Source organism: Sitophilus oryzae, unplaced genomic scaffold (genome assembly GCF_002938485.1).
Source record: "Sitophilus oryzae breed Bouriz unplaced genomic scaffold, Soryzae_2.0 scaffold_1714_pilon_pilon, whole genome shotgun sequence".
Classification (NCBI taxonomy): Eukaryota; Metazoa; Arthropoda; class Insecta; order Coleoptera; family Curculionidae; genus Sitophilus; species Sitophilus oryzae.
In genome coordinates this window covers 244,437-270,931 of record NW_022146407.1, presented here as the reverse complement: position 1 = coordinate 270,931, position 26,495 = coordinate 244,437, and the positions used below count along the sequence as shown (strand labels likewise).

Sequence of the window (26,495 nt, the reverse complement as noted above, 5' to 3'; positions counted from 1 at the left end):
TTCTGACACTGCCTCTTTAACGAACATCTGAGTAGGCTGAAGCTGAGAAACAACCGATGCAGTCCTGGTGTTTCCCCACAGAATCCAGATTCTGTGGGGAAAATGGGGAAACACCAGAACACTTTCCCATATAACACGTCCAAATGAAATTACGTTTCTACAAGGGAGACACATGAGAAACAACATATGTTAAAGTGAACCTAAGTGTTCATCTAGTTCTAACATATACATATGAGATACACGCAGGTTTATATTGATAGAATTGTGTGATACAGTGTTTACTAATTGTATACCGTATGCACTCAAGATTCTAAAGAGTTTTTTGTAACGTAACAAATAATTATTAAAATGATGAAATCTGACGTCGGTATATGAGACATACAATGTATAAGTCATATGTATGTGTGATACTTTGTATCATAGTTTTGCCTTTAGTACACACCTTGTAAAAATGTGACGTATACACATAAAATAAATATCTATATAGACACTTTGTAATAGTGTACTGTTGTGTCTACATTCTAGCATGAAATGAAGGGGTGCGCATGCGCGGATAGCCTCAGCGTAGATACACCGACCAAGTATATCTTATGTGTCCTCTCTCCTTTCTCCTTTCTAGGAGTGGTATGTGTTTAGCAGCCATTATTGTTTTATCATTCAGAAGCTCTATATAAATGTTCTGTTTGTGTGTAGTTTAAAAGATATTTTAAGGTAAGTACAAGTTTTTAATTACCTTGTTACACCTTCCTAAGAGTATTATTAATATTATAGCAGCGACTCTTCCCTTACTCGATACCCAATTTACGAAATTTTGACTCCAATGAATGAAAATTCCAAATATTCTCGTATAATGATAAAGAGGTTAGCTGAGTTAGCTCTGCAATATAATTTTTTTTAATTTAGAAATAATTAAAATCTAAATGGACCAGAGAAAGAAATATTTAAACACTTCAAAGAACTTCTTACACTGATATTCGGTAAGTTATTGATGGATCAATATACAGATATGTTTAATATTCAATAATCAGTTTCATATAAAATTTAAGGGTGAGATTGTTAATCTGGAAATAAAATACAACAACATAAAGTCCAACAGAGTGCTCGATGAATGAGTATGCTAATAAACCAACTGCTTGGAGGGAAAAGAGGAGAAAAAAATGATTAAACGAGGTCCACCAAATCGTGGCGATATACCAGTGTTTACCATTTTAGTATGTTGTTATACTAGGTACTTATATTTTTAATATATTTTGATACAAATTCTGTTCTTTGACAGTGTTTTCTTACTTTTGGTTTCTCCAGTGTAAATAATTATTATTATTGTATTATTTGCGCTATTGCGTTCCATGATATAAAGAAATATAAGAATTTTATTTTTTAACCACTTAATCCATTTTATGGAAGAAAAATGGTACATTTAATACAAAACAAAAATGGAACAATTTTAAGGCTACTTCTCTTGAACTTACGATCGAGATACTTTTGGAAAATACAAAGTTTTGCATTCCTAATTTTCGTTCTAAAAAGATATAATTGGTATCATTGAATAAATATTTCTTAAAAAGAATGAAAAGTTAGGCATCAAAACTTGTGTTATTTCCTAAATTCGTTCATAAGGAGTAGTTTTATCTAGCACAAGATGTATAGTATACGAAGCAAAATACATACGTATACACGCGGTAGTCACAACTGCAATGTGTAAACATAGTTTAAACGTAATACACAAGCACTGTGTATCCTACGGCACACTGTGTATCCCTTACTTTGTGTATACGTAAATGCTATACTGTGGCTACATTGTGAGGCGGACGTTTAACCTTTGTGCATACGTGTTGAACTACAATGTGTAAACGTAGCATATTTACATCGGGGGAATTGTGTCACCCTGTGTCTACATCTAATAATGTAAACACATCGTAAATGTGATTTGATGTGCTGTATGGGTTATCACTCAGTGCGTCGAGGCGACGACCGTCCGTGTTATGAAATTTGGTACAGCCGATGTCTAGGATGGAGAGCTGGCCTCTGTGGAGTCATCTCAGATACTGGATTTTGTTAAAGCCCTGAGACTGTATGATGAGACTGAATGTTGCCTATGTCGTAGTAACATTATTTTTTCATTGTCGACAGTAATGTGGACAATAGAACTGTATATTCTTTAGCATAGCGCTATCATCGATTGTAGTGCAAGACGATAAGGTTTTCGTATTGTTTCAGAAAATGAGGAAGGAGAAGACTTTGTCGACGAACCGGAAGAAGAAATCAACGCTGTAGATAATCTGCTTTACCACGTAATCGATACCCAAACGACGCTGGAAAGGCAACCTAGTCAATTTAGTCTGAAGAGCAATCGTGAGACTGAGCCTGAAGGTATCCATGATTCTTTCCCTAGATATACATATTGTTTATTTGCTGCAATAATATTTAAATTACATCAACATACCATATCGGCAAGAGACAATCTAAAACAGCCTCTACACTATGCGGAAAACTCTTCGAAGCAGGTCAAGGGCGCATTTCGGTTTATTTCCAGTTGTCTTGAACCAGTTTGGTTTGCCTCGACCTACTTTCGATTCTTAGCGCCTGAAAACTACTCGTGAGGAGGGCGTGAGGGTTTCCTGTTGCCTCGTTTTTTAATTTTTAAATTAATTTTGTTTCGTTTTGAGCTATTTGCAAAACGTGGCGGTATCTGTACCCGAGGCAAAGGATTTTTTTTCATGAATCTCAGTTAAATAATTAATCCATAGACGTTTCTAAAATAGCTGTTGTTACGACGATACTTCGTTAATTACATCTTGTTTTATATTGATATATATTCCACAAGATTAATATTTGAACACGCGTTTATAATATGTAGAGTAGATATTTAAGAACAAAACTTTTCGCTCAATCTGCAGGAATATAATTACAATACGAGTTACAATATGTTTATTATTTAATTTTATTATAATGAATTAACAATAAAAAACCAACAACCAATCACAGTGCGTCTCGATCTATTTTAGGAAACGTGGAAACAAATTTTTATAACACGGGCTTATATTTGACTTTACTTATGAAAGTATTTCCAGAATGTTTTGCGAAACGTTTCACAAAATATTTCCAGAATTATTTCGTGACACATTTCGGGGATAGTGTAGAGGCTGTTTAAGGCTGTCGGAGAGAGAAAATAATCCGGCGTTATATTTCATACGCCTGGGAAAATTCTTCTTTCTCTATTCACTACATTGTACAGAGTGTCACGTTTTCGTGTGTTTTAAAGGGTTTTTCGTATATGAGGAGAGCTACAAAAATGCGGTTTTCACATTACTGACCTACTTTTTTATGAAACTAACAATGCTGCACACAGATTTGTCCTATCCCTCTTAGTCCCTGAAATACAAGGCGAATTCGAAATTGTTGGATTTATTGAACTCCCCTTATATCTCGCGGTTTTCTTATAACCTAAATGAAATATAACCCAAACTTAGGTTTTGTAAATGGGTCACCCTGTATTAGTTTTTTAGTATTTATAATTTTGTTCTTTAGCTATTCCAGCTAGTTTCTCTGTGCAAAATTACTGCACAAGTGCATCAAAAATATGAATAACTCTGATTAACAGCGTGTTATCTAAAAGCTGCATAAATTCATTTCCAGTGTATAGGGTATAAGATAAGCACGGTATAAGTATATAGAAAAGAATTAGCGTGGAGTAGCCAATAACCAAAATTAGAAAAAAATGTATATATCTCTATGGCGGATTCATCTCTCCAAAAAAATCCTATGGGTATTTCGCTACCCTAAGAAAATCTACAAAATAAAATAGTTACTTTTAGTAAACACTGCTACGTTAATCCAACGGAGACTAATTTTCATCAGTTCGGTTTACTGATAAACAAATTTGCCTCACGAACAAAAAAATGCTTAACGTTTCGGGAAGTATATCTCTTCCCATCGTCTGAAGCAAAAAAACAAAGAACAAAGAAAAAAACTATTTAAAAAATCTAAATACATCTATTCAGAACACTTTATTTTTTTTAAAGTCTGCGTCTAAAGATGCGTCTATAAAAACGTTGAGGTTCTGTTAAAATGACATTATATCAAGTGAAACTCCAAAAAGTAAACAATTACTACCTGATAACAATTACTTAATAAAATAAAACCAAACAGCTTCAAACTTTCTGTATGATTATTTTTAATTTGTTTTTGATTTTTACGTATGTTATGTTTATTTATGTTATGTTCTTTAAATTTAAAGAAGCGATTGCCATACATATTACTAATATCTACAAATGCAATACATTTATTTTTATTAGATTGTATTAAAAAAGCCTCTTTTATTTGTCTTTTAGAGGCTATCGCTTCTTAACCAAAATTAGACTTTGAATAAATTATTCGATATAGTGCACTTGTTTTGATTACCTATTTTCAACTGGCCTCCTATGTTAAAAACGTAAATATTACATTTTAACCTTGTTTATGAAAACAAGTATAGAGTACATTATATTTTTAGAAAGCTCATAACAAGGCAAATAAAATAAAATAAATAACATACAGGGTGTCTCATTAAAAAAAAAGTTTTAGTCATATTTCGAAAATTACAGCAAAAATTACCCAGCGAAAAACTAGTTCAAACTAAGAAAACTTTTTCTCTAGAATTGTTCCCGCATTTCTGCGAATTTGTGCCCGTTTCACGATACACTGTAAGGATAATTGTTGTTTTAATTTTAGCAACATTTATGTACACTACTAGAAGTGAGTTAAAGTGTGGAATTGTAAAGTGTCCAAAATATCTCTGTGACTGGTGCGCTGCTCAAGCGGCATTTGGACGTCGGGACAACGTTGTGTCACGCGACCAAACGTCGGGGCGCAACGTCGGTACAACCTCGTGCCAACCCTACTCTGCACTAGTTTGGAGAATAATTTTTGGGTAGAAACGACGTTCGATACCGACGTTGGCTAGAAGCCTAATTTAGTACAAACTGCAACGTTGTTTAAAATCCTAATTCACAGAAATACAAAACTAATATGGCGTCTAAGTCGCGTTTTAACCTAAATTGGGATAATTATAGTAAAAATATTATTTTTATGATTTAGTTAGAGACATATGTCAGATGGCAGTGAAGGAATACTAAACAAAAGTATTTAAGTGTGGAGGATGTTTGAAGATCATAATTATTGAAACACTTTAACCGACTCTGTAACTCGTTACCCAAGGCAGAAAAGTTAAACGCAAACAACTTTACTGATAAATGTATTGTTTCTACTTTGAAAAATACTAATGGGCGTTAAAATTAAAGAAGTTTTAAAAATTTTCTGAATTTTTTTTTTTAGTAAAATGAGAATAATTTATTCGCAGTCGAAAAAATTGTTTCCGCGCGTGATTTTTAGGGTCAAATATTTCAAGTTAATATATTCAAAAAGCAGGAATTGCTATTTTAGGAACGAAACATTTTCTTATTTAACAACATGGCGGCTTTCACTATGTTGTTTTGGGAGATTAAGATGGAGTAGTTCGAGTAGTCGCATACTGGACTAATAAAGTCGCAGTTCGGCCTTAACAGGTAGTATACTAGTCGCAAGATTGCCTAATTTAGTCATCCTAGAGTCTAGCTTGTGCCGCCCTCTATAATCTAAATAAATATATGTACCTTTCTTATGTCCCATTTTAATTAAGTTTTTTTTATAAAAATAAAAACAGTACTGAACTGTCTGACTGAACAGAACAATGAAGTGAAAATTTAAGATTTAAGGTTATGGTTCAATACAGTTGCAAAAAGGTAACGACTCGACGTCCTACCAACGTAAGAATAAGGAAATCTAAACAACGTTGGAATTAGTAAAACAGACGACGTTTGCATAACGTTGGAATAGGTCCTGAAACTGACGTCGGAAAACTCTATATTGTCCAACGTTGTAACTACGTTGTCCGAATCACCTAAAGATCACTTAAGCAAAAAGGTTACAAGACAACGTTTATTCGACGTCGCAGAAGCTTCTACTTTGCTGTAGTACTAGTCCAACGTCGGCACAACGTTATAAAAACGTTTAAATTTATTTTAATACCCAAGGTAGGGAGCTAACTATTTTTTGTAACTAATCCAACGTTGTGTTTAGTAAACATGTGGTCGCAAGTCGTGAAAATGCTACTTGGGTGTGTCTTGAAGTTCCAGTAAGCAGAAACATATTACACAATAATTATAAGACAAGTTTTAATAGCAAGAGAGTTCATATTTTCATATTTCATTAACTTTATCTTTTATTTATATTTACATTATAACATGAGAATAATACAATCATACGTTATGTAATGATAATTTCTGAAGTTAATTAAGTAGTTTTAAATAAAACTGTTTTTTTACCTTTTAGATATGTAAGTTTAAGATAATCAAGACACAACGGAGGTCGAAAAATATGAAATTTTCAAATTCGCCCTGTATTTCAGAAACCAAGTGGGCTAAGACAAATCTGTCTGTAGCATCTTTAGTTTCATAAAAAAAAGTAGCATAGTGATGTGAAAACCGCATCTTTATATCTCCGACTCATAAACGATAAACCGAAAAAACATAGAGTTCATACCAAATAAATTTTTAGTCGCGTGATTAAGCTTGACCGGCACAGCGTTGCCTACCTTTATATATTTTCTTTTAATCAAAATATTGAAGGAAACAAAAATAAATTAATTATAAATATAGAAACAGTTATTATTTACTTAAAAACTCATAATAAAAAAACTAAGTGTCAGAACTAGCGATGAGAACTATCGAATGAATTAGACTATCGAATGGTTAATGAATGAATGATTTCAACTATCGAATGGTTTTATTCGAATAAAATCATTCATTCATTTGTATACTAAAGCATATGTGACAACCTCGCCGTGCGACTAAATGGTTATCGTTGAGCCACGACTATCGAATGCTTTTGATAAATGAAATTTAGTATTCGTTTGATTTTTGTATGCGTCAGTGCATTATTAGTTCTTCCAAATTTTTATAACTTCGCCGTATAAATACTGTGCTATTTTTGCGTTTATTAAAATAGTTAAAATACTAAAATAGTATTTTTTAATTTTATTTAGTGACGATTGTGTGCATGTGCAGGTGGTCAAAATTTTTCCGAAAATTTGTGTGGTTTTCCGTAGTCCGATCTTTCAATTATTTAATTTTATATGGTATATGGTCTATTTTTTAATGGGAAATTTTGAGAAGTAGCAATTTTTAAGAGGGATGAGATGAACTTACAATTAATTTTAAAATACATATTTGTATTTTTAGATGTTTTAATAATATGAATTAGTTGAACTTAATAATCATATTTAAGTAATGTGGTTAAGTAAATGGGGTTATCGAACTCAAACTATGGGGTGAGAAAATTAAAATGAAAGTTTTACACGTGCCAATTTAAAAAAAAAGTTAACGATGTTTGTATTTTGTTTATGCCAATTCTCTTACATGTAGTTTTTTGCGAAGAAATATTTCATTTATTTTTTAAAGTAAATGCCAGTAAAAGTAAATATAATTTTTAACTAGTAATATAAAGCACCTAATATAAATAATTTTGATTTCTAATTTTTTATTTATATTTTCCTTCCATTACACTGCATGCTTAGAAAATTAATATAAATAAAATATTATAATATATATAATTAATATAAAAGTATAATATATAATAATTAATATAAAAAAAATATTAAATGTTTATATTTCATGATTTTAAAATTTGTTGTTAATATAACAAATTAGTTCTGTAATTATTATTATATAATAAACCAACGTTGCCACACACAAAAAATTTAGAGACTATATTATTTTTAAATAGGATCTAATATAAATAATTTTGACATCTAATTTGTTGTTTATATTTTGCTACTACTTAAAAAAAATATTTATATTAAATGATTTTAAATTTTGTTGTTTATAGGTATAACAAATTATTGCTGTTATTATTATTTATTAAACCAGTCTTTGCTTAAAAACATTAAAAAACATTTTCCTACATCCAAAATAACAAGTATTATTGCAGTGTAACAATAGAGTATTAATAAAAAAAATGCAGAATATATAGACATACTATCCCTAACTAACTAAAGCCAAACAATAATATTCTTTGCTAATATCAACTAATACCAAAATATGGCAACAGCGCCCTTCATAATGTATTTTCTGTGTAAATACTAGCACCTCAATAAAAAAAATAATGTGTCCTTATCTATATCTGACTCCGCAAAATCAAAGATGCCGGCTTCTTTCATAGCATTGCCACCGACCGCTGTCGGGTTTCTCGGAAAGAAACCTACGTCGCCGGGCAACAACTAAAATTCAGTTAATATTTTATTATAATCGATCCTGGCGAATAAATGAATTTCATAAATGAATGAATTTTATAAATAAATGGTTTTTGCTGCCGAATTACTAGAATACAATATTTCAAGGCAGATGACGGATCTATCGAATTATTCGAATGAATTGCAACTATCGAATGTTTCGATGGTATTCATTCGATACTTCCCACTACTAGTCAGAACGAATGACAAAATGTCAGCAAATAAACATAGATAAATGAAACAAGTTTAGATTGGAAAGTGCCCATAAGGACAATGTAAACACTATTTGGCGCTATTCTTGCAACGATCGCGACCCAAAACTTTTGAAAATTTCGGACCGGTTCGACTTTTTCCGGAATTATATCGCCAAATATTGTTTATTCAAATTTATTATTATTTTCGTTTAATTTTAGAAATAAAATACAGTTTGTTGCATACAAGAAACTTTATTTTATATAAGGACGCATGTATGAAATACCTATGAAACATTGGAAACCGACGTTATGCCACGATCCACGATGGTTTTTGCAGTTCACAGTTCACAGCATAGCTTTTTAAGTTTTTAATACCACTTTTTCACAATTATCACCGGTTGGAGTAAATAAAACTTGAATTGAACTCACAAGATAGCAATAATTACTTTGAAAATGGACGCTATAAACACTTTTCGGAATTAATTTAATGAGAGCGGTTTAGATTTTGAAAGATTATTATGATTTTTGCAGATTCTGACTTTGACAAGAGAAAATTATTTCTGTTTTTGTTTGCCGTTGTTCTTAGCGACATGTTAGCGACCGCTATAGCAGCGCCAGATCGCGTATAACGGTCGCGACCCAAAATAATTTCGCGACCCAAAATTTTTACGGGCTTTCGAATCTAAACTTGTTGCATTTATCTATGCAAATAAATAAATAAATGCGGCAACTTGATATATTTTACAGCAGAGCTGTCACCTGAATCCCCAGCGGGAAATTTAAATTCCATTTAGTCAGCACGGCGCCGAATAACTAGAAGTTTATTTGATATGAACCGTAGGAAAATGGGACACTTTGTACTGAGCGTATTAACTGATGTATTCTTCAAACCAATAACTACAGAATACAAGGACATGTAACGCCCATGTACGGGCTGCAGCAGAATTTGTTACGGTAGACGTCATCATATTGGAGCCTACGGATGAGTCACCACCTCGTCAACAGCATCAATTTTAGCGATTTTTAGTAATTTGTTGTGTGTAGTGAACTTTGTTTAAACTTTATTACAATGGTGATGTGTTCAGCTTTCACGTGTAAAAGCCGCAATAATAAGAAAGAGCCAGGAGTTGTCTTTCATCAGTAAATAAACAGTCCACCCCACCTTTTTACCGTTTTCTTAGTGAATTTGGTAATTATTTTTCTGATACTATAATATGTACTTGATATGTGCTAATCGTCGATACTAGTTATGTACCTTTTGTTAACATTTTAATACGTTTTTTTGGTAATTAATTAGTATGATACCACCGCCTACACCATAGGCATAGTCAAAACATTTATCAAAAATATAAATATCCCTTCAAGCAGCTAAGTTAAGAAAAATATATGGCTACGGCACTGTTTGGAGCCATGGTAACAATTTGGTCTCGGGTGTTATATGTCCTTGGATTCTTTAGTCATTGCTTGAACCATACGAAAATCGGCACTCAACGCCAGATCTTGCCGATCCTGTATGTAATATAAAAGTCAGATCAATAATATCAACGAAATATATTTTTTAATGAGTTGGTGTAGGAAACCAGCGATGTGTTTTACGAAACGTCTGAAATAAAATTACGTACGTTTTTTAGAGAACAATTTTTACAAAGGCAACAGTGAGTCCCTGAAGGCGTTCCTAAAGGCAAAGAAGGAATTCAAAAGTCAATTAAATTTTCAAGGGGTGCTCTACTCCGATCTCAATTCGTTTGCTTCCACAGTGCCGTATTTTCATATTGCCGACGAATTTCGGATATTCTCGCCAGGTCTGTATTTAAACAAAATAATATTAAGTGATATACTTATTATACAGGACGTTTCAAAAAACATGTGCCTCAAACATCTATCGTGGGGAAATTTGTCATGTAGAAATAAGATTTATTCTCTATATCAACATAGATCCGATTCTGCTTTGGTTCATAGCTACAGGGTTTTAAAGACTGTCTATATTATGGCTCTCAGAGTGCATCCACATCATCCTAGATAAAGCGGAACGGCGCCGGCGTATCGGCGTAACGACCTTGAATCTATTTCTAGCAAATTTTTCGAAAATTCATCTGTCAACAACTTCAGCCAATAGAAATGCTGGAAATCGATACAAGGTCGTTATGCCGATACGCCGCGCCGTTCCGATTTTTCTATAGGATGATGTGGATGCACCCTCAAATTTTTCACTTTTGGTGCACTCCTAGAAATAATAGTGAACAATATATTATAGTGAATGTTTTTTGCTTTATATTTTGTTGATTTAGGGGCTATTATTTCCGTCCTATAAAAGTTCATAAATAAATTTATAGTTTCTTTTTTGCGACGTCCGGATTTTGTCCGGAATTTCCAAAAGCCTCTATGGAAACCCTACTTATTTGAGGAATTCCTCCTCCCCACGAGAGATGGCACATGTTTTTTGAAACATCCTGTGTACAGGGTGGCGCACCTCATTCGCCTCGGTTGATTATACGAAAACGGAAAGATGTAGAAACGTGTGGGGAGGCAATGTGCACAATTTACAATTATTTTAAAATATACTGTGTTTCAGAACTAAGATACATACCAAAGTTATATTTTTTCTTATGGAACACCCGGTATTTTATTTCATTTTTGGATTCTTAGGCCCAAGAAAAGGCATTAGCCAAGGGTTAAATATGTTTAAAATCTTTGGTTTTTGAAATATTTAAAGATATTTAAATTTGCATATGCTACAATAAAATAGGTTATTAACACCTTGTACAGGGTGGGTCAAATTCGACGCTTTTAAATGGAAACACCCTTTTCTATAGGAGATAGACGAAAACTAATATCGGTGTCTGGAGCTCAATTTTCATCAAAATCATGATGGTGAAAACCGCACATCAATATCTGTTACCGTTTCGGAGTTACGGGGTGTTTTTCAAAACTGTGCATTTTTAACAAATCGCTGTAACTTTTTTGCTATGGAAAATGTTGTATTTCTATGAAAACATTTCCAAAGCACCTTTTTACGTAGAATTTAATGGTTTAAGTATATTTTTTTTAAAATTAATAATTTATCGTTATCAACAGAAAAATTGATTTTTTATTTGGGACACCCTCCATATTTTTAATTAACTGAAAAGAATTTAAAATTACTTTCCAAAAATATAGCACACTTGATATTTTGTTATAATCCTCTTCGAAATACAGAATTTTTAAAAGTTCACCACTTTTAACTAGTAGGCTTTGGACCCCTTATTGATGATATACCTCTAATGGAACTCGAAAACATATTTTTCCAGCAAGACGACGAACCGGCTCTGAACGCTGAAGTTATTAGCAAATTTTTGCAGCCAATTTCAAGAATATTTGAATAGCTAACCAAGATCCCAGCCGTTGGCCGTCGAGGCCGCCTGACTTAGTGCCCATGGATCTAATCCTATTGATATATTTGCGAAAAAAAGGTTCCTTATTCTTCCGTATAATCTAGACAAGAATTAGAAATACTTAGCAGTTATGAGAGGATATCTTTCACCCCCACTGAGTTAATGAATTTCGCGAGAAATGTTCAAAAACTGCCCCGTCTGAACAGAAGACGGTCGATATGTTGAACACCTATAGCAAAATCTCATGTCTTGGTTTGCTATTTATTTTTAATGTTATTAGATATAGTTTAAATGTGTTGATGTTGGTTAAATATGTTTTAAATTGTTATAAAATTCTGCATCTCTCATAGCAAATATTATTTTCGTTTTAATTGATGCTCACAGCTAGAATTTTTTTGCATTACAGCCGGTGCCGTTCAAAGCCTACTTATTGAAAGCGGGCGAATTTTTATATACTCTATATCTCGAAGAGGAATCGAGCAAAATATTAAGTATGTTATATTTTTGGAAAGGTAATTTTAAATTATTTTCAATAAATTAAAAATATACAGGGTGTCCCATATAAAAAATCAATCATTTTTTGTTGATAATTCTTAAAATATTAATTTTAGAAAAATTATACTTAAACCATTAAATTCTACGTAAAAAGGTGCTTTGGAAATGTTTTCATAAAAATACAAAATTTTCCATAGCAAAAGAGTTACAGCGATTTGTTAAAAATGCATATTTTTGAAAAACACCCCGTAACTCCGAAACGGTAATAGATATCGATATGCGGTTTTCACCATCATGTTTTTGACAAAAATTGAGCTCCAGACACCGATATTAGTTTTAGTCTATCTCCTATAGAAAAGGGTGTTTCCATTTAAAAGCGTCTAATTTGACCCACCCTGTACAGGGTGTTATAATCTATTCTATTGTAGCTTGCAAATTTAATAAATATCTTAAAAACCAAAGATATTAAACATATTTAACCCTTATAATAAATGCCTTTTTTATGCCCAAGAATCCAACTTTGGTATGGATCTTAGTTTTAAAGCACCCTGTATATTTCAAAATAATTTTAAATTGTACACATTGCCTCCCCACATATACCCATGAAATAGTTTGTTTCTACTACTTTCCGTTTTCGTATAATCAACTGAGGCGAATGAGGTGCGCCACCCTGTATAATAGTTGATAATAAAAAAAATTAAACATGCTATTTCTTAAAGAACATTTTAGTAAACTTACATAATATTTAAATTTAATCGTTATAAAAAGTCTAAATGTCTCTTAAATCTCTTAAAACGAGGTTTTAAAATGTTTTCCATTGTTTTTTCAGAAGGGATGCATTTGGTAATTTGTGTCCACGGTTTGGATGGGAATTCGGCCGATTTAAGACTCGTTAAGACTTATTTGGAGATGGGACTTCCTGGAGCTTACCTGGATTTTCTAATGTCCGAAAGAAATCAGGGAGACACGTTTAGTGATTTCGATACAATGACTGATCGGTAAGAATATACTCTATTGACTGATGATGTGTACCAATTTACTGATTCTCATTCTTTTTATACACTCGCAAAAACAGACGTTTTTCTCGCAACAGAGAAAATTTTGGTCAAATTGTTCACAGACATAATACAATTGTCAATTGTGTTATATTTTTGTTATAGGCCAGTAAGCGAGGATAAAAATAGGGTATTACCGTAAAATGGGGTGAATAGAAACATAGTGGTGAATAGAAACAAAATTTCTGAAAAAAATCAAATCACGATTAAAAATATACAAAGTAAAAAAAGTCGACATATTTAATTTTTCTATCATTGGTAATACACAATAAAATGTAAAAACTATATTTTTATCTGTGGCAGCACTGTTTCTGTCAATCAGCTGATCAATAAATGTGAGATCGATTTATCACCTATTTGTATGGCGCGAAAACTTTATAAATAAAATATTTATTTTTAAAGTGATACATAAGCTGGTACATGTAAGTTGTCATATTATATGTATTATTAATTATTGTTAAACCTACTTAAATATGTAATAATTTACTGTTTCTAATCGCCTTGTTGGAAGTAGAATAGATAAAAACATTAACATCAATGTGTGTTTCTATTCTCCTGAATAGCAGATAGAAACACAAATGTTATTTTTATTTAATATTTATATGCATATTTTTCAAAAATCAAATTATATGTATACGCAAAGAACAAACAAAGACCCATGTTTTAAAATATTCGGGAAAATACTACCACATTTTTATCAACCGGTATATCGCTAATAGCCTACGAAACTGTTTCTATTCACCCCATTTTACGGTACCTCCGAATTCTTTACACCCGCACCGATTGACGTGAAATTTTACCAGCGAATAGAGATATATGTAAGAAACAAAAGTTACATAGTAGCGATGTGCGTTTTCACTCTGGGGGTGAGTGCCACCCCTTCTCGGGGGTGTAAAATAAATCACCCATTTTAATTGCAAAAATCAATAAAGGGATGAATTCTAAGCAAAAAATGTTCTATAACATTAGAAAATTAGTAATTTCTGAGTTATTTGTTAGGATTGAACATGTTGATTTCTCAAAATTTCATTCTAACCGCTAAAAGTACTTATTGGAAGAAAGTTATAATAAAACGAAAAAATATTAAGACTTTAACACCCTGTAGCTACAAAACAAAGCAGAATCGGACCTATGTTGATATGAAAAATAAATCTTATTTTTACGTGTGAGAAACCTCCCCATGAAAGGTGGCACATGTTTTTTGAAACACCCTGTATAATTGTATCAAAACTTTTATTACCATAGTTTGGGACGAAATTGATAGACGGGGGCGAAATTGATAATTACATGGTTTAGTCACATTTTTAAATTTAGCGCCAAATTTATGCAACTAGAAGCAGTGGTGTGCAGGGGGGTGACAGTAAACCGGAAAATTGGAAACAGTTCTGGCGCCGTCCTACCCAGGCAGAAAGCATGGCCTTCTAGACTGTCCTAGACAAAAATCTGAATATTTCTATATGATTTCTGTCAATTTCTGTTACGGAACATTTTTGGCACGTCGGCGTCCTCTTCTTTTGTCTGTGTGTTAGCTATGTGTCAACTCCGAGGCCTCTGGCAAGGTCGGGCGCCATTTTAATTTTTGCCGTTTAGATTTGATTGGAAGTTTGTTTCTGATATTTCGGCTGAAATTTATAAGTACAAAGATGTTTTTTGATATAAAGTTCCTTGTTAACACTTTAATAAAGTATATATGATATTAATTACATGAAGAAAATGATGAAATCGACGTTTCGGCGTGTAGCAGGTATGGGCCATATTATAGGTAAAAATAGGTAATATATTAACTGTTTTTATATTTTTTTAGCTTTAAACCCAAGGATCTTGGGATATTCTTTCAAGGATTTTTCCGTATCTCTACTTTAAAGACTGATCGGTGATTTTGAGCAATTGAAAGCAAGTTATACAAGGTAAATTATGATTATTGAACTATTATTAGCCTACGTTAAATTTCTACAAGATGAACAGAAATGCGTAATTACATATCACATAGGTACCTATTATGTATTTTCATAGCAATAATGCTATAAATCTATGTATGTAGATTATTTTTAAAATACAAATGAGGTATTAGATGTATATGTATCATATTTTTTATTCATTTTATTTTCATTCAAGTCCTGTTTGATTTAATTCACAAAAGTCTTATGTAGGTACCTATATTTATATTTTTTACATATTTTTTTTGATTCCAGGTTTTGTGTGGGTTCCGGTTGCCTTTTTCCTGCTTCCAGTTATTTATCCGTGAAGCTGTGAAAACATTTATTTATCTTCAAGTTTCTGTAAGTCAATGCACTGTTACTTTACTAATTCGCTTTAACACAGCATCTCTGATATTATTTAAATATTTAATATTGATACAGTAGTTTATTGGTTTATAGCTCTTTAATTGTGTTGATTTGCATATTTACATTGTTCTAAATTCCAAATAAATATTTTTGAGTAATTTTGTTGTATTATTTACTACTAGAAAGAGTAAAAAGTATATTAACCCTCATTTAAACCTCCCGAACAGCCCGCCATTAAAAACCGGAAACGGAAATAAATTTCATAAAATTGAAATTGTCATGTCTATGTCATGTCAAATGTCCCAGCCGCCATATCTGAAAATTAGTTACCCAGGCAGCCACGCTGTTTCCATAATTTAACATTGACTTGACACTTCTTCTTGAATTTATTATTTTATGGTGGTGTGATGGTGGTGTGCATCAGTCTTGTTTAGTAAAGCTTTGATGACAGGACGTATGCAGTCGGGTGTGCCATTATTTATTTTTTTTTGCAAAAAACGCGGTTGAAATTTTAGTTTTAGTTAATAAATTAGAGAGAGAAATAATTTTAATTTTAGTTAATTAATTTTAACCGCGTTTTTTGCAAAAAATAGATAAAAAATGGCACACCCGACTGCATACGTCTTGTCATCAAAGCTTTACTAAACAAGACTAATGCTTCTGACTAATGCACACCACTGCTTCTAGTTGCATAAATTTGGCACTAAATTTAAAAATGTGACTAAACCATGTAATTATCAATTTCGCCCCCGGTTATCAATTTCGCCCCAAACTACGGTACAAAAATTAACCATAGGGATGTATTGACATGATCCAAAAAACAAAATTCACAGGAGACATGATTGTGCGCGTTCAGTGTTTTAAAGTTAAGGTAAAAAACAACCCCTGGTTTAACCCCAAATACTGAAGTTTATAAAAAACTGAGTTTACAAATTAAAGTTGGTATAATTATATACAGCTTGCTAAAAAATTCATGAAAATAAAGCTAAAAATAACAAAAATATAACACTTTAAATTTGACCAAAAATTTCTCCGTTGCTTTTTTTTTGGCATCCGAGTTTATTAATAATTCACGCTCTATTCAGTGATTCAGTCCTAAATTATTATGACCCTGTGTACACGTGATTACTTCTTCTTAAGGCTGGACGCGCATAGAAAGAAGTAGCTGATAATATTGTCAATGAACATTACAAAATTAACACTTAGTGAAATATTAATTAAAATATGTATTTTTTCAGATTAGTTAGCGAAATTCTACATTATCTCGACTCTAGCAGTAATGGTCCTACACGTATAAGTTTCGTCGGACATTCATTAGGCAACATAATCATTAGGTCTGCCTTGACCAGACCTCAAATGAAGTTTCTCCTTCCAAGACTGCATACTTTTTTATCACTATCTGGACCACATTTAGGAACTTTATACAATAGTAGTGGATTAGTTAATATGGGTAACGTTCTATTAAAGCTCTTTTGCGTTTCAATAAATGTAAACCATATTTTAGGCATGTGGTTTATGCAAAAATGGAAAAAATCAGGGTCTTTACTACAGCTATGCCTTAAAGATACACCTGACCCTCAGCAATCATTTCTATACCGCCTGAGCCAAAGAAGTACATTACACCATTTCAAAAATATTCTGCTGTGTGGATCAGGACAAGACCGGTAAAAATAATACATAAAAAGATAAAAAAAATTTAAGTTTCAAATTTGAAAATTATATTTTTATAACTAGGTATGTGCCGCTACATTCTGCCAGGATAGAGCTCTGCAAGGAATCCCTAAAGGATGCCTCTGAACAAGGAACAATATACAGGAAAATGGTTCATAACATTATGCAACCAATAATAGCACAGAAAGATCTCAAATTGGTTCGATACGACATCCACCATGCCTTACCAAATACTGCAAATGCTTTGATTGGCCGAGCTGCTCATATAGCAGTGCTAGATTCAGAGATATTTATTGAAAAGTTTATGGTTGTAGTTGGAATTAAGTACTTCCGTTAGTTTATTTTATTTTGTACTTGTTTTTCTATATTTTAAATAAAATATTTTAAAAGACTATGAAACTGTCATTTCAACCAGAAATCCAATGTCAAATGTCCTTTATTGCATCTAAAACAATACATACATGGTAGAGTCTTATAATCACTTATATAAGATCTAAACATACAACTAAATAATAAAAAATAAAAACATCTATAACACATGGAAGGTAACATATATAGCACAATGGGCTATATAAAATATCAAAATTGAACAACACTTAGAAGAGTATTCTTGAATATGTCATCATACATTCCACAATGCCTTAGTCATCTATTAGTGGAATACTTCGAAAAAAGTCTTTGGTTTCTGCCTAGTACATCATTTTCCAAAGAATGTTCAGATATGTTATTGACTAAACTCGGACCCGGATCCTGAAGACAAAGTTTATTATGAATTAGAAAATAAACAGAAAAAAGGAATCTTACTTCAGAGTTGTCACTAGAAGAATTATCACTTGAATTTGTAATTAAAAGAAGCTTATTTTCTTCTGCTTCAATATCAATGATGCCACCCTTATTTTTTTGATAAACATATAATTGTTGCATTTTTTCTTGCAGCATTTTTAAGTCTTTAGTTAATTCAAATTTTTGAGCGTTTTCCAATTCCTTTGGAGGTAGAGCTGTCTTTAACTCTTCAACATCACATTTAATTGATTCTCGGCATACAGGGCAAGTAGCCTAAAAACTATCATTCTAGACCCTATATTATGTTTAATTTACAAAAATAAAATATTTAATAGCTTACATGGAACCCTTCAGAGCTCCGTTTCCAAGCAGGTAATTTCTCCTGCTCTTCGTGGAAATGTTTTTCAGTTATAATAAGATGATTAGTTAAACAATAATTGTGAAAATAATGAAAACATTGAGTTTTTGTAAAACTATCCCCTTCTGAAAATCCATATAAACAAACAGCACAATGACATGTTGGCAAGTTACTTTCAGTTAAATTTTCTCTTATAAGCTGAAAATTATACATTAAAACAAGATATCATCTCAACTGTTGGGGTATAATCTTTACCTCTATTAATTCATATATTACAGGTTGGCCTATATATTCTTCACATTTTTTATCAGCTTCCCTATATAAATGATCAATTGTTGAATCATCTAAACCTCTAGGAGACTTTAACTTTATTAAGGGTTTACAGTCTGGATAATTTTCTGGCAGTTGAACCTCTAAAGTTACACATACATATTGTTTATCAACTTCATTAGCAGTTGAGGGAAATATTGTAGATTTGACTAGATCAGCACAACCTCTATAAAATAAAATATTAATATATAAAATTATTCAATATATTAGGAAGAAGAAAAGCACAAAACAAACTTACTCATCGTTATAAGTTATAGAAATATCATCCATTAATATTGCTTCCAGAGCTTCTAGCTCCTCTTGAACCCTAAAACAAAATGTAATATAATATATATCTGTTTCTATAGAATAATAAATCTACCGTTCGTTTAGAGACATGGCACCTGAAGACTAGGGATCGTTCAATAAAATCAGTTTGTTATTTTGTAAAAATAAACCAAATTTCGCACACAAACAAATGTCAATTCTATTTTGACAATGACAATATAAGTAACTCAACTGTCCCTTACATTTTCAATCATATGAACTACTTAGTCTTGAGAATTATATATGACTCATGTGGATTTCACATATAACCACAGATTTTGTTCTGTCATATATAAAGTACGACCTTGATGCGTCGTAGATTAATTTGACATTTTCATTTTGACATTTATCTTTACCACTGCTTTACCATTTCGGATTTTTCTATTTATCAAAAATCACAGATCAAATTTAACAACTTCAAACCGAAAGATATTTTTAGCATTTCGTGACTGAAAGTAATCTAGAGTTTCCTATAATTACCAGTTGATACAATAATGACTGAGGCTGATAAAAAGTTTGATCTAAGTCATCTTATTCCTAGTCCTCTAATCACGAAGAGAACTAGAACGAATTCAACGTATGTGGACTACTTTGGCTGTGACTGGTTTGTTAAACAAATAATTTCAATTATTTTTTTCAGGTGTGAACGAATTGTAAAAACTAAAAATCTGTATGGCGAAGTAAAGCTGTTTTGCAGAGAAAAAGGCCATGGTTTTATTACTCCTGAAGATGGTAGCGAAGACCTATTTGTCCACATCTCAGAGTAAGTTTTCTTAATATTATTGACCCATTTAAAGTATTAGAGGGCAGCCTTGACGTATACTCTTTAATAGACAAATTAGGATTCATTAAACATAATTAATGTAGGTAACTAAACCTTAGATTTTAAAAATAGATCTTAGTACCCAATGATGACAGTTTTATTTTATTTTTATAGCATTGAAGATGAATTTATACCGGTACCTGGAGATAGAGTACAGTATCAGCTTTGTCCAATTCCTCCAAAGTATGAAAAGTTCCAAGCAGTTCATGTGCATATAGTGAATCTCAAACCTGAGATACATAAAAGATGGGAGCAAAACTAATAAGTAATTGTTATGCTCTCTTGTTTTACATCTGTTAAAATTTAAATATTGTAACTAACCAGTGGTAGGTTTAGGGCATGACTGGCTTTCTTTAATTTTTTTATTTGGCATTAAACAATAGCATTGTAAGAGTATTAGCATTTAAAATGAAACAGGTTATATTTCTGGTTTAGCATTAATCAACTATATTAATTATTTTGTATATATTAGGATGTTTTAGAATGGAACATCTTTTTAATGTTTACTTGAATAATAAATAAAGGCTCAGAATATTTCTTCAATGTTTATACATGTAATAAACTGATATGTTTATGTTAAACTAGATATAATTATTTTTAACAACTAGTATTATAAGCTTCTATCTATTCAACTGAAGTTAATTTTATATTTCGTCCAACAGCTTGAGTAAATTGAGAATTACTTGGTTGAATTGAAATTGGCTATAGTTTTTGCTGACTGAAACACTGTTACAAATGCATTTATGTTACTTATAGTTTTTAATACTATGTAAGATAAATTTTCATAATACAAGTTTATTTAATTATTTTTGAATAAATATGGAGTTTTAATATATTGTTTTGATGACACAAAGATTTCGTGTATTAGCTTGCTAAATACACTTACTGAATAGGAGATATATGATTGAATAGGAAACGATTGAAATAAAACTGTCATAGTTAGCTTGGAAATTAAGATTTCTTGAAAATGTATGCCACTTATTGTCAGCTCCAAGCCATCTTAGGTTTTTTTTCAATCGTATGGCATTTGTAATTCAATATAAAAATTTTGTTTTGGATTTTTCTGTTTTCACATGAAGAAGTAACAAGCAAAACTGCTTTTGAAAAATACAGATATTAAAAATGACAACACTTACGTATAATATTTTGTCCTTGTGAAGATAAAATAATCTAGGTACTTTTATTTTGTATTATGCGTTTTTAGATCTGAAGATATTTTCGTTTTTTACAAATTATATAGAAAAATAGTTTTAATCGATCAATAATCAATAGCAGGAATGGTCTGAGGCAGGAACCATTGGTTATATAGAAAAACCATTTACATATTGTGTGTTTATTTCTAAAGTTTATAAAAATATAAAAATACTTAAGCTACACCATTACATCTAAACATTTTATACATTTAAAAGTATATAAATGGACGGGCATAGTAAAATTAATGAGATTACAGTAAAAAGTTCATAATTAAAAATATGTAAATGGACGGATTGAGATTACAATAATATTAGTTAAGAATTTCATACTTGTTGCTCGTAAGATCTATGTTGCCACTCCGTTCTTTGTGGTAGGGTGGTGTGCCTTACCTTACAAAGACGTGGCCCCCATTTCAAAATAGCAACAATAGTGCCCAACACAATAATTAAGGTAATGAAAGCAGTCATAGGCCAGTAGACATGAAACATTGTGATGATTTTTGTTGTATGTTTAAGTTTTAGAAAATCAGATTTCACTTTCTCTTTGAGGTCTAAGCTCCAAAAATTCAGATCTTTCAGAATGTTCTATTTCTTGGGGATGATCATAAACCACTTGGTTAACGGAAGAAATTTCTTGAAGCTCAACTGGATAATCAAGAGCTGATTGATTGTGAGGTGTGGATGTCCAAAGCGAAACAATCCAACGATTACCTGAAAAAATCTTATTACATATGCCAATACTAAGAAAATTATAATTTTCTTACCAGTGTGACGGTCTTGCCAGTAGTCCGAATATTTAGAGCAACAACCAAGAAAAATATTCAAAATGAACAATGAGAACCCAATTATACTGCAGATTGTGACAACAATATAAAATGGAGTAAAATCACCAACGTGGCTGTATTTCTCTATAGGAGCAAGTGGTGCAGTATCATGGGGGACGTTTGGGTAATCGTAAATGGGTTGTATAGGCTCTCGAGTAGGATACGAATTAAAGTTATATTGATTACCGTATCTGCCGAAATCAGACATCGCATATCCTACAAACAATAGTTGTTTGTAGTACAGCTGAAAATAAAATAATTATAAAATAGGCACTATTGAAAAGAACCACAGTTGTTAAATAAGTTTATAATATACCTATTGAATACACCTTAACATTCAATTAATTATAGGTGTGGCTTTCGATAAAATGGAAAACGTAAACAACTTTTCCGTTCAGGTTCTATAACATTTCAAACAGAGGAAATACACTATAGTTTCATTCTCTGTCTTCTTCTAATATGCAGAACGCCAGCTATATATTTATGTTACGTCAGTTGGAGATTGGAGTGCAGATTAATAATTGTGACATATATGCAACCAAAAATTATTCAGGGTATAGTAAGTTATATATCTTCTACTTTCAAAGTTTGAAACGTTTGAGGGTGCAGCCACACTATCCTAAAAACGGCGTATCGGCGTAACGGCGTAACGACCTTGAATCGATTTCCAGTAATTCTATTGGCTAAAATTTTTGACAGATGAATTTGACAGATAAAATTTCTGACAGATGAATGTTTCAGCCAATAGAATTACTGGAAATCTATTCAAGGTCATTACGCCGTTACGCCACATAAACTACTACCAGATATATGGTCACTCTCGGTTTCGCATAAAAAAATAGAAATTTTAAAAATTACACGTTGTGCAAGTGATTTAACCTAAAAGTGCCCATACATTTTTTACTTATCGTGATTTTTGTGTGTGTTTTTTAAGACTCTAACAATTCATCAATAAAGCTTAAGTGGAGTGTGTTATTGGTGCTATGCCTCATCTTTGTTGTGTTCCTGGTGGAAAGGATAGTTACTAAGGATAGTTATTATACTAGGCAGCCTAAAGTGTCCGGAAGAGCAAGAAAAGTGGGTACGAGTTATAAATCAAGAGAATTTTATTGAAAATATCTTTAATAAATTTAAAAATAATATTCTCCCATGATGGTATTAATGAAACTGGACAACTATGTTTATTTTATTCATATTGTGGAATCTCCACTCCAAGTGTTGTTGGTTCAGCTTCGATAGATTCAAACACGTAAGTAGGTATTATGATCTAGGGAAAAATAAAGAATATGTGTATTAAAGATCATGAAAAAGATTATTACTTTGAGTTCATTTTAAAAAAGATTTTTGTAAAGACAAGACAGATACAGTTTAAAAGAAGAATGTGTTTTTGTTTGATAATATATAATGTATGTCAAGCATAACATATATTTGTTCAGTAATTTTTAATGAAAGGTGTTGATTATTTATAATACCAAATTAATATCAAATATTTAAGTGATGGCTGAATAGAATATGAATAAAATAACAATAAAATTGGTATATTTGCATAATACAAAATTAAGTTTTAAGAATAAAGGTGTTACTAAAAATACAAAGAAATTCATATTTCTTTGTTTTAATTGGTCTAATGTTATTTACATTTTACGTAAGAATTATACCGTATCACCGAAAAAAATCGGCGTCTAGTTGGCTTGGAAATGAACATCGATGACATTCCCTAAATAACTGTACATATAAAATAATTAACTAGAATTTTACAATCTTGGAAAATTTGATATTCTTGAACCTTGTTTCTAAATATTCTAAATTTTTTGATTTTCTTGGAATTTAGGTTCGGGAAAAACGCTGATTAAGTTTTCATTTCGTTTTTCATTATTTTTATTTGGTTTAAGAAAAACGTTTCGGCTAACATTATAGCCTTCATCAGTGCTGTGTCATATGAAAAAAATAGTGTCGAATATAATCCAAAAAATTACATATAAAATATTCACACCACGCACATAATGTTTACTGCGTACTCCATAGTCAATGTAGATAATTTTAGTGTTAAGAATAATAATTTTAAAAAATATGTGGTCATCTTTTGATAAGTTTATATTAGTTTATTATTTGCAGTAAACATTATAAGGTGTGAATTATATTGTATCTGTAATTTTTTGGATTATATTCGACACTATTTTTCTCATATGCACAACACTGATGAAGGCTATAGTTAGCCGAAACGTTTTTTTAAACAAAATAAAAATAATGAAAACCCAAATGAAAACTTAAATCAGCGTTTTTCCCGAACCTAAAAATCCCAAGAAAATCAAAAATTTTAGAATAATTTTACATATAAAATGCCAGCGATCTTCATTTCATAGCCATCGCTGACGCCTTTTTTAGATAATATTGTATTATTTGTAAATATAATTTTTCGAAGATTGATACTTGCAAGATATACATATAAATTTTGTGAATGCAAATAATAATACATCACTATTATTAGATATTGAATGTTTTTTGTTAAATTAGATCGATTTTCAAACCCCAAAATTTAAAATATATTTACATTTTACCCATTATGTTATGTACCTATACACTATTTGTACATCGTAAAACATTTGCTGCATTTGTATGGTTCATAGTTTATTTGCCAAAGTATTTATTACTATAAATAGGTATATATGTTGTAGTTATTAACTGTATATTATGTATATTTCATTTAAACTATATCATTTTTAAAATACAAACCAAAAATCTGAGGAATAATTATGTTTTCCATGTATTCTACAACATATTTATTAATCCGTTATATCTAACTAGCGTGACGTCATAAATCTCGCCCGTAGGCTGATCTTTTAATAGAAGGCACTGTTCAGAGTATAGTAAGTTATATATCTTCTACTTTCAAAGTTTGAAATTTTAAATTGACATTCTGTGAATTTACATAACCTTATTTTGTATATCAACGTCAACAAATATTTTTAAATTTTACAATAATCACAAGCATTTTAATTGACAACAAAGTTTTATTAAAATGAGTGATATGAATGATGATGGTCGATTTTCGGTTAGCGGTTGGGAAGATGATTTAAATGATATTGATACTGACAGAAATCCCACCGGTTTATTTTCCGATTTTTACAATGTTTGTTTTATTGACGTTTATATTTTTCAGAGGAACGACAAAAACAAATTTTAGAGGCCGCAGAAAAAGGCGATTTAGAGACAATTAAAGCTCTTCTGAATGAAGATAAAACACTGATATCGACTGTAGATAAAGATAAGTATACCCCACTTCATAGGGCATGCTATAGTAACCATTTAGAAGTTGTTAAGTATTTGGTTGAACAAGGGGCTGATATATCTGCAAAAACTGATATGCTGTGGGAGCCATTACATTCATGTTGTCAGTGGAATAATGTGAAATGTGCAGCTTATTTAATTCAGTGTGGAGCCAATGTTAATGCTACATCTGAAGGAGGTAAACTAATGAAAACTAACATATGAGAACTGAGAATAAGCTTAGCCCAATTTTTTCTACAGGTCAAACACCTTTACATATAGCAGCTGCCCATGGAGCATGTTACGATACTGTGCAACTACTTTTAATGCACCCATATATAAATACAAAACTTAAAAATAATTCTGGTGAAACTGCAGCAGAAATCGCTCGCAGAAGTTCGAAGTATTACAATATTTTTGAATCAGTTGAGCCCTTACTAGATTATACAAATATTGAGTATGTATACATTGGGGATTGTAATCAGTGATAAAGTTGATCTTGTATGGAAATATCTTTTCAGGTTACTTAAAAAAGGGGACAACCCAGACAACTAACCTATTTTAAAGACCATCAGAAATCTCTCATTAAAAATCACTCAAGTATTGTAGAGTTACATTAAGACAAGCAAGTAAAACATATTTATACAGTTATATTTTATAATATTTATTTTTTTAATGTAGGTCTTTACATCAGTTAAAAATATAATGGCGTCAGCGATGTCGTTTTTTGTTTAAATCATATGGTATATCTACTATTATAGTTACATACAATTAAAAATTGAATAAAAACCTATCTACGATAAAACACATAAGTTACATATTTTTTCTTATCCCGGACGTCACAGGGAGTTAGAGCTATAATAATAATAAAGTACTTCATTAATATATAAATTACATAATTTAAAACATATTTAATTACTATAGGTTGCGATATTCAGCAAATGTTCTGCTCTGTCATGCATTTAAGATAAAGCGCGGTCTATACAGGGTGTCCCAGGCTGAGCGTGCATTAGAAGTTTCTAGAAAACTGCAATATCTAGATCGGAGATCTTTTGCACAATATTGTTTTACAATGAGATCTATCTATTAAAAATATTTTCAATATGGCGGCACTTCTGGATATACCGGAAGTTGACAGCAACTTTCTTATGTTAAATAGGGACCCCCATTTTTTTATTACATACTTCAATCTGTGCTTCAATTCTCTGTAAAATTTTATGAATTTTGATATTAAA

At 31.3% G+C, this 26,495-nt stretch overlaps 4 protein-coding genes across 7 annotated transcripts in view; 3 read left to right on the top strand and 1 right to left on the bottom strand.

Annotated features, from left to right (window-relative positions):
- Positions 1-17,782, top strand: part of LOC115881302 (protein FAM135A) — a 94,605-nt gene extending 76,823 nt beyond the window's left edge. The window contains exons 12-17 of one of the 2 annotated variants that reach the window (XM_030898730.1): positions 2,218-2,370; positions 10,131-10,301; positions 13,198-13,363; positions 16,944-17,155; positions 17,210-17,369; positions 17,440-17,782. In XM_030898730.1, coding sequence (XP_030754590.1) covers positions 2,218-2,370; positions 10,131-10,301; positions 13,198-13,363; positions 16,944-17,155; positions 17,210-17,369; positions 17,440-17,713 — 1,136 coding nt within the window. In that variant the 3' untranslated portion in view covers positions 17,714-17,782. Of the gene's footprint in view, positions 1-2,217; positions 2,371-10,130; positions 10,302-13,194; positions 13,364-16,943; positions 17,156-17,209; positions 17,370-17,439 lie in introns of both variants that reach the window. The other variant, XM_030898729.1, reaches the window with a different exon arrangement.
- On the bottom strand, positions 17,781-19,329 carry LOC115881303 (E3 ubiquitin-protein ligase RNF25). The gene is made up of 6 exons (XM_030898731.1): positions 19,209-19,329; positions 19,086-19,154; positions 18,773-19,013; positions 18,500-18,715; positions 18,181-18,432; positions 17,781-18,126 (listed from the first exon to the last, which is right to left on the bottom strand). Exons 1-6 carry the CDS (start codon positions 19,223-19,225, stop codon positions 18,022-18,024), a joined length of 900 nt encoding a protein of 299 aa, XP_030754591.1. The 5' UTR covers positions 19,226-19,329; the 3' UTR covers positions 17,781-18,021.
- Positions 19,330-19,496: 167 nt separating this feature from the next.
- LOC115881306 (cold shock domain-containing protein CG9705) lies at positions 19,497-20,807 on the top strand. Its single transcript, XM_030898734.1, has 3 exons — positions 19,497-19,730; positions 19,794-19,916; positions 20,091-20,807. Exons 1-3 carry the CDS (start codon positions 19,648-19,650, stop codon positions 20,236-20,238), a joined length of 354 nt encoding a protein of 117 aa, XP_030754594.1. The 5' UTR covers positions 19,497-19,647; the 3' UTR covers positions 20,239-20,807.
- A 4,096-nt stretch (positions 20,808-24,903) lies between these two features.
- Positions 24,904-26,069, top strand: LOC115881304 (ankyrin repeat domain-containing protein 49-like). 3 transcript variants are annotated; one of them, XR_004050022.1, is made up of 5 exons: positions 24,904-25,100; positions 25,154-25,459; positions 25,522-25,717; positions 25,782-25,885; positions 25,942-26,069. XR_004050022.1 is itself a non-coding variant. In XM_030898732.1 (4 exons), the coding sequence occupies exons 1-4, from the start codon at positions 25,013-25,015 to the stop codon at positions 25,813-25,815; spliced, it is 624 nt and encodes a 207-aa protein (XP_030754592.1). In that variant the 5' UTR covers positions 24,904-25,012; the 3' UTR covers positions 25,816-25,911. The 3 variants fall into 3 exon arrangements, 1 of the variants encoding a protein (XP_030754592.1); XR_004050023.1 differs by having other exon boundaries at positions 25,782-25,889; XM_030898732.1 differs by lacking the exon at positions 25,942-26,069 and having other exon boundaries at positions 25,782-25,911.
- Positions 26,070-26,495: the final 426 nt, after the last annotated feature.

Excerpts from the sequence above, each read along its gene's own strand:
- LOC115881304 (XM_030898732.1), top strand. The coding sequence starts at position 25,013 with ATGAGTGATATGAATGATGATGGTCGATTTTCGGTTAGCGGTTGGGAA. Across the intron at positions 25,460-25,521 it reads TAATGCTACATCTGAAGGAG|GTCAAACACCTTTACATATA; the intron begins GTAAACTAATGA and ends TTTTTTCTACAG. Across the intron at positions 25,718-25,781 it reads CTAGATTATACAAATATTGA|GTTACTTAAAAAAGGGGACA; the intron begins GTATGTATACAT and ends ATATCTTTTCAG.
- LOC115881306 (XM_030898734.1), top strand. The coding sequence starts at position 19,648 with ATGACTGAGGCTGATAAAAAGTTTGATCTAAGTCATCTTATTCCTAGT. Across the intron at positions 19,731-19,793 it reads AGAACTAGAACGAATTCAAC|GTGTGAACGAATTGTAAAAA; the intron begins GTATGTGGACTA and ends TATTTTTTTCAG. Across the intron at positions 19,917-20,090 it reads CTATTTGTCCACATCTCAGA|CATTGAAGATGAATTTATAC; the intron begins GTAAGTTTTCTT and ends TTATTTTTATAG.
- LOC115881303 (XM_030898731.1), bottom strand. Across the intron at positions 19,014-19,085 it reads TCTATAACTTATAACGATGA|AGGTTGTGCTGATCTAGTCA; the intron begins GTAAGTTTGTTT and ends TTTATTTTATAG. Across the intron at positions 18,716-18,772 it reads TAATATATGAATTAATAGAG|CTTATAAGAGAAAATTTAAC; the intron begins GTAAAGATTATA and ends TATAATTTTCAG.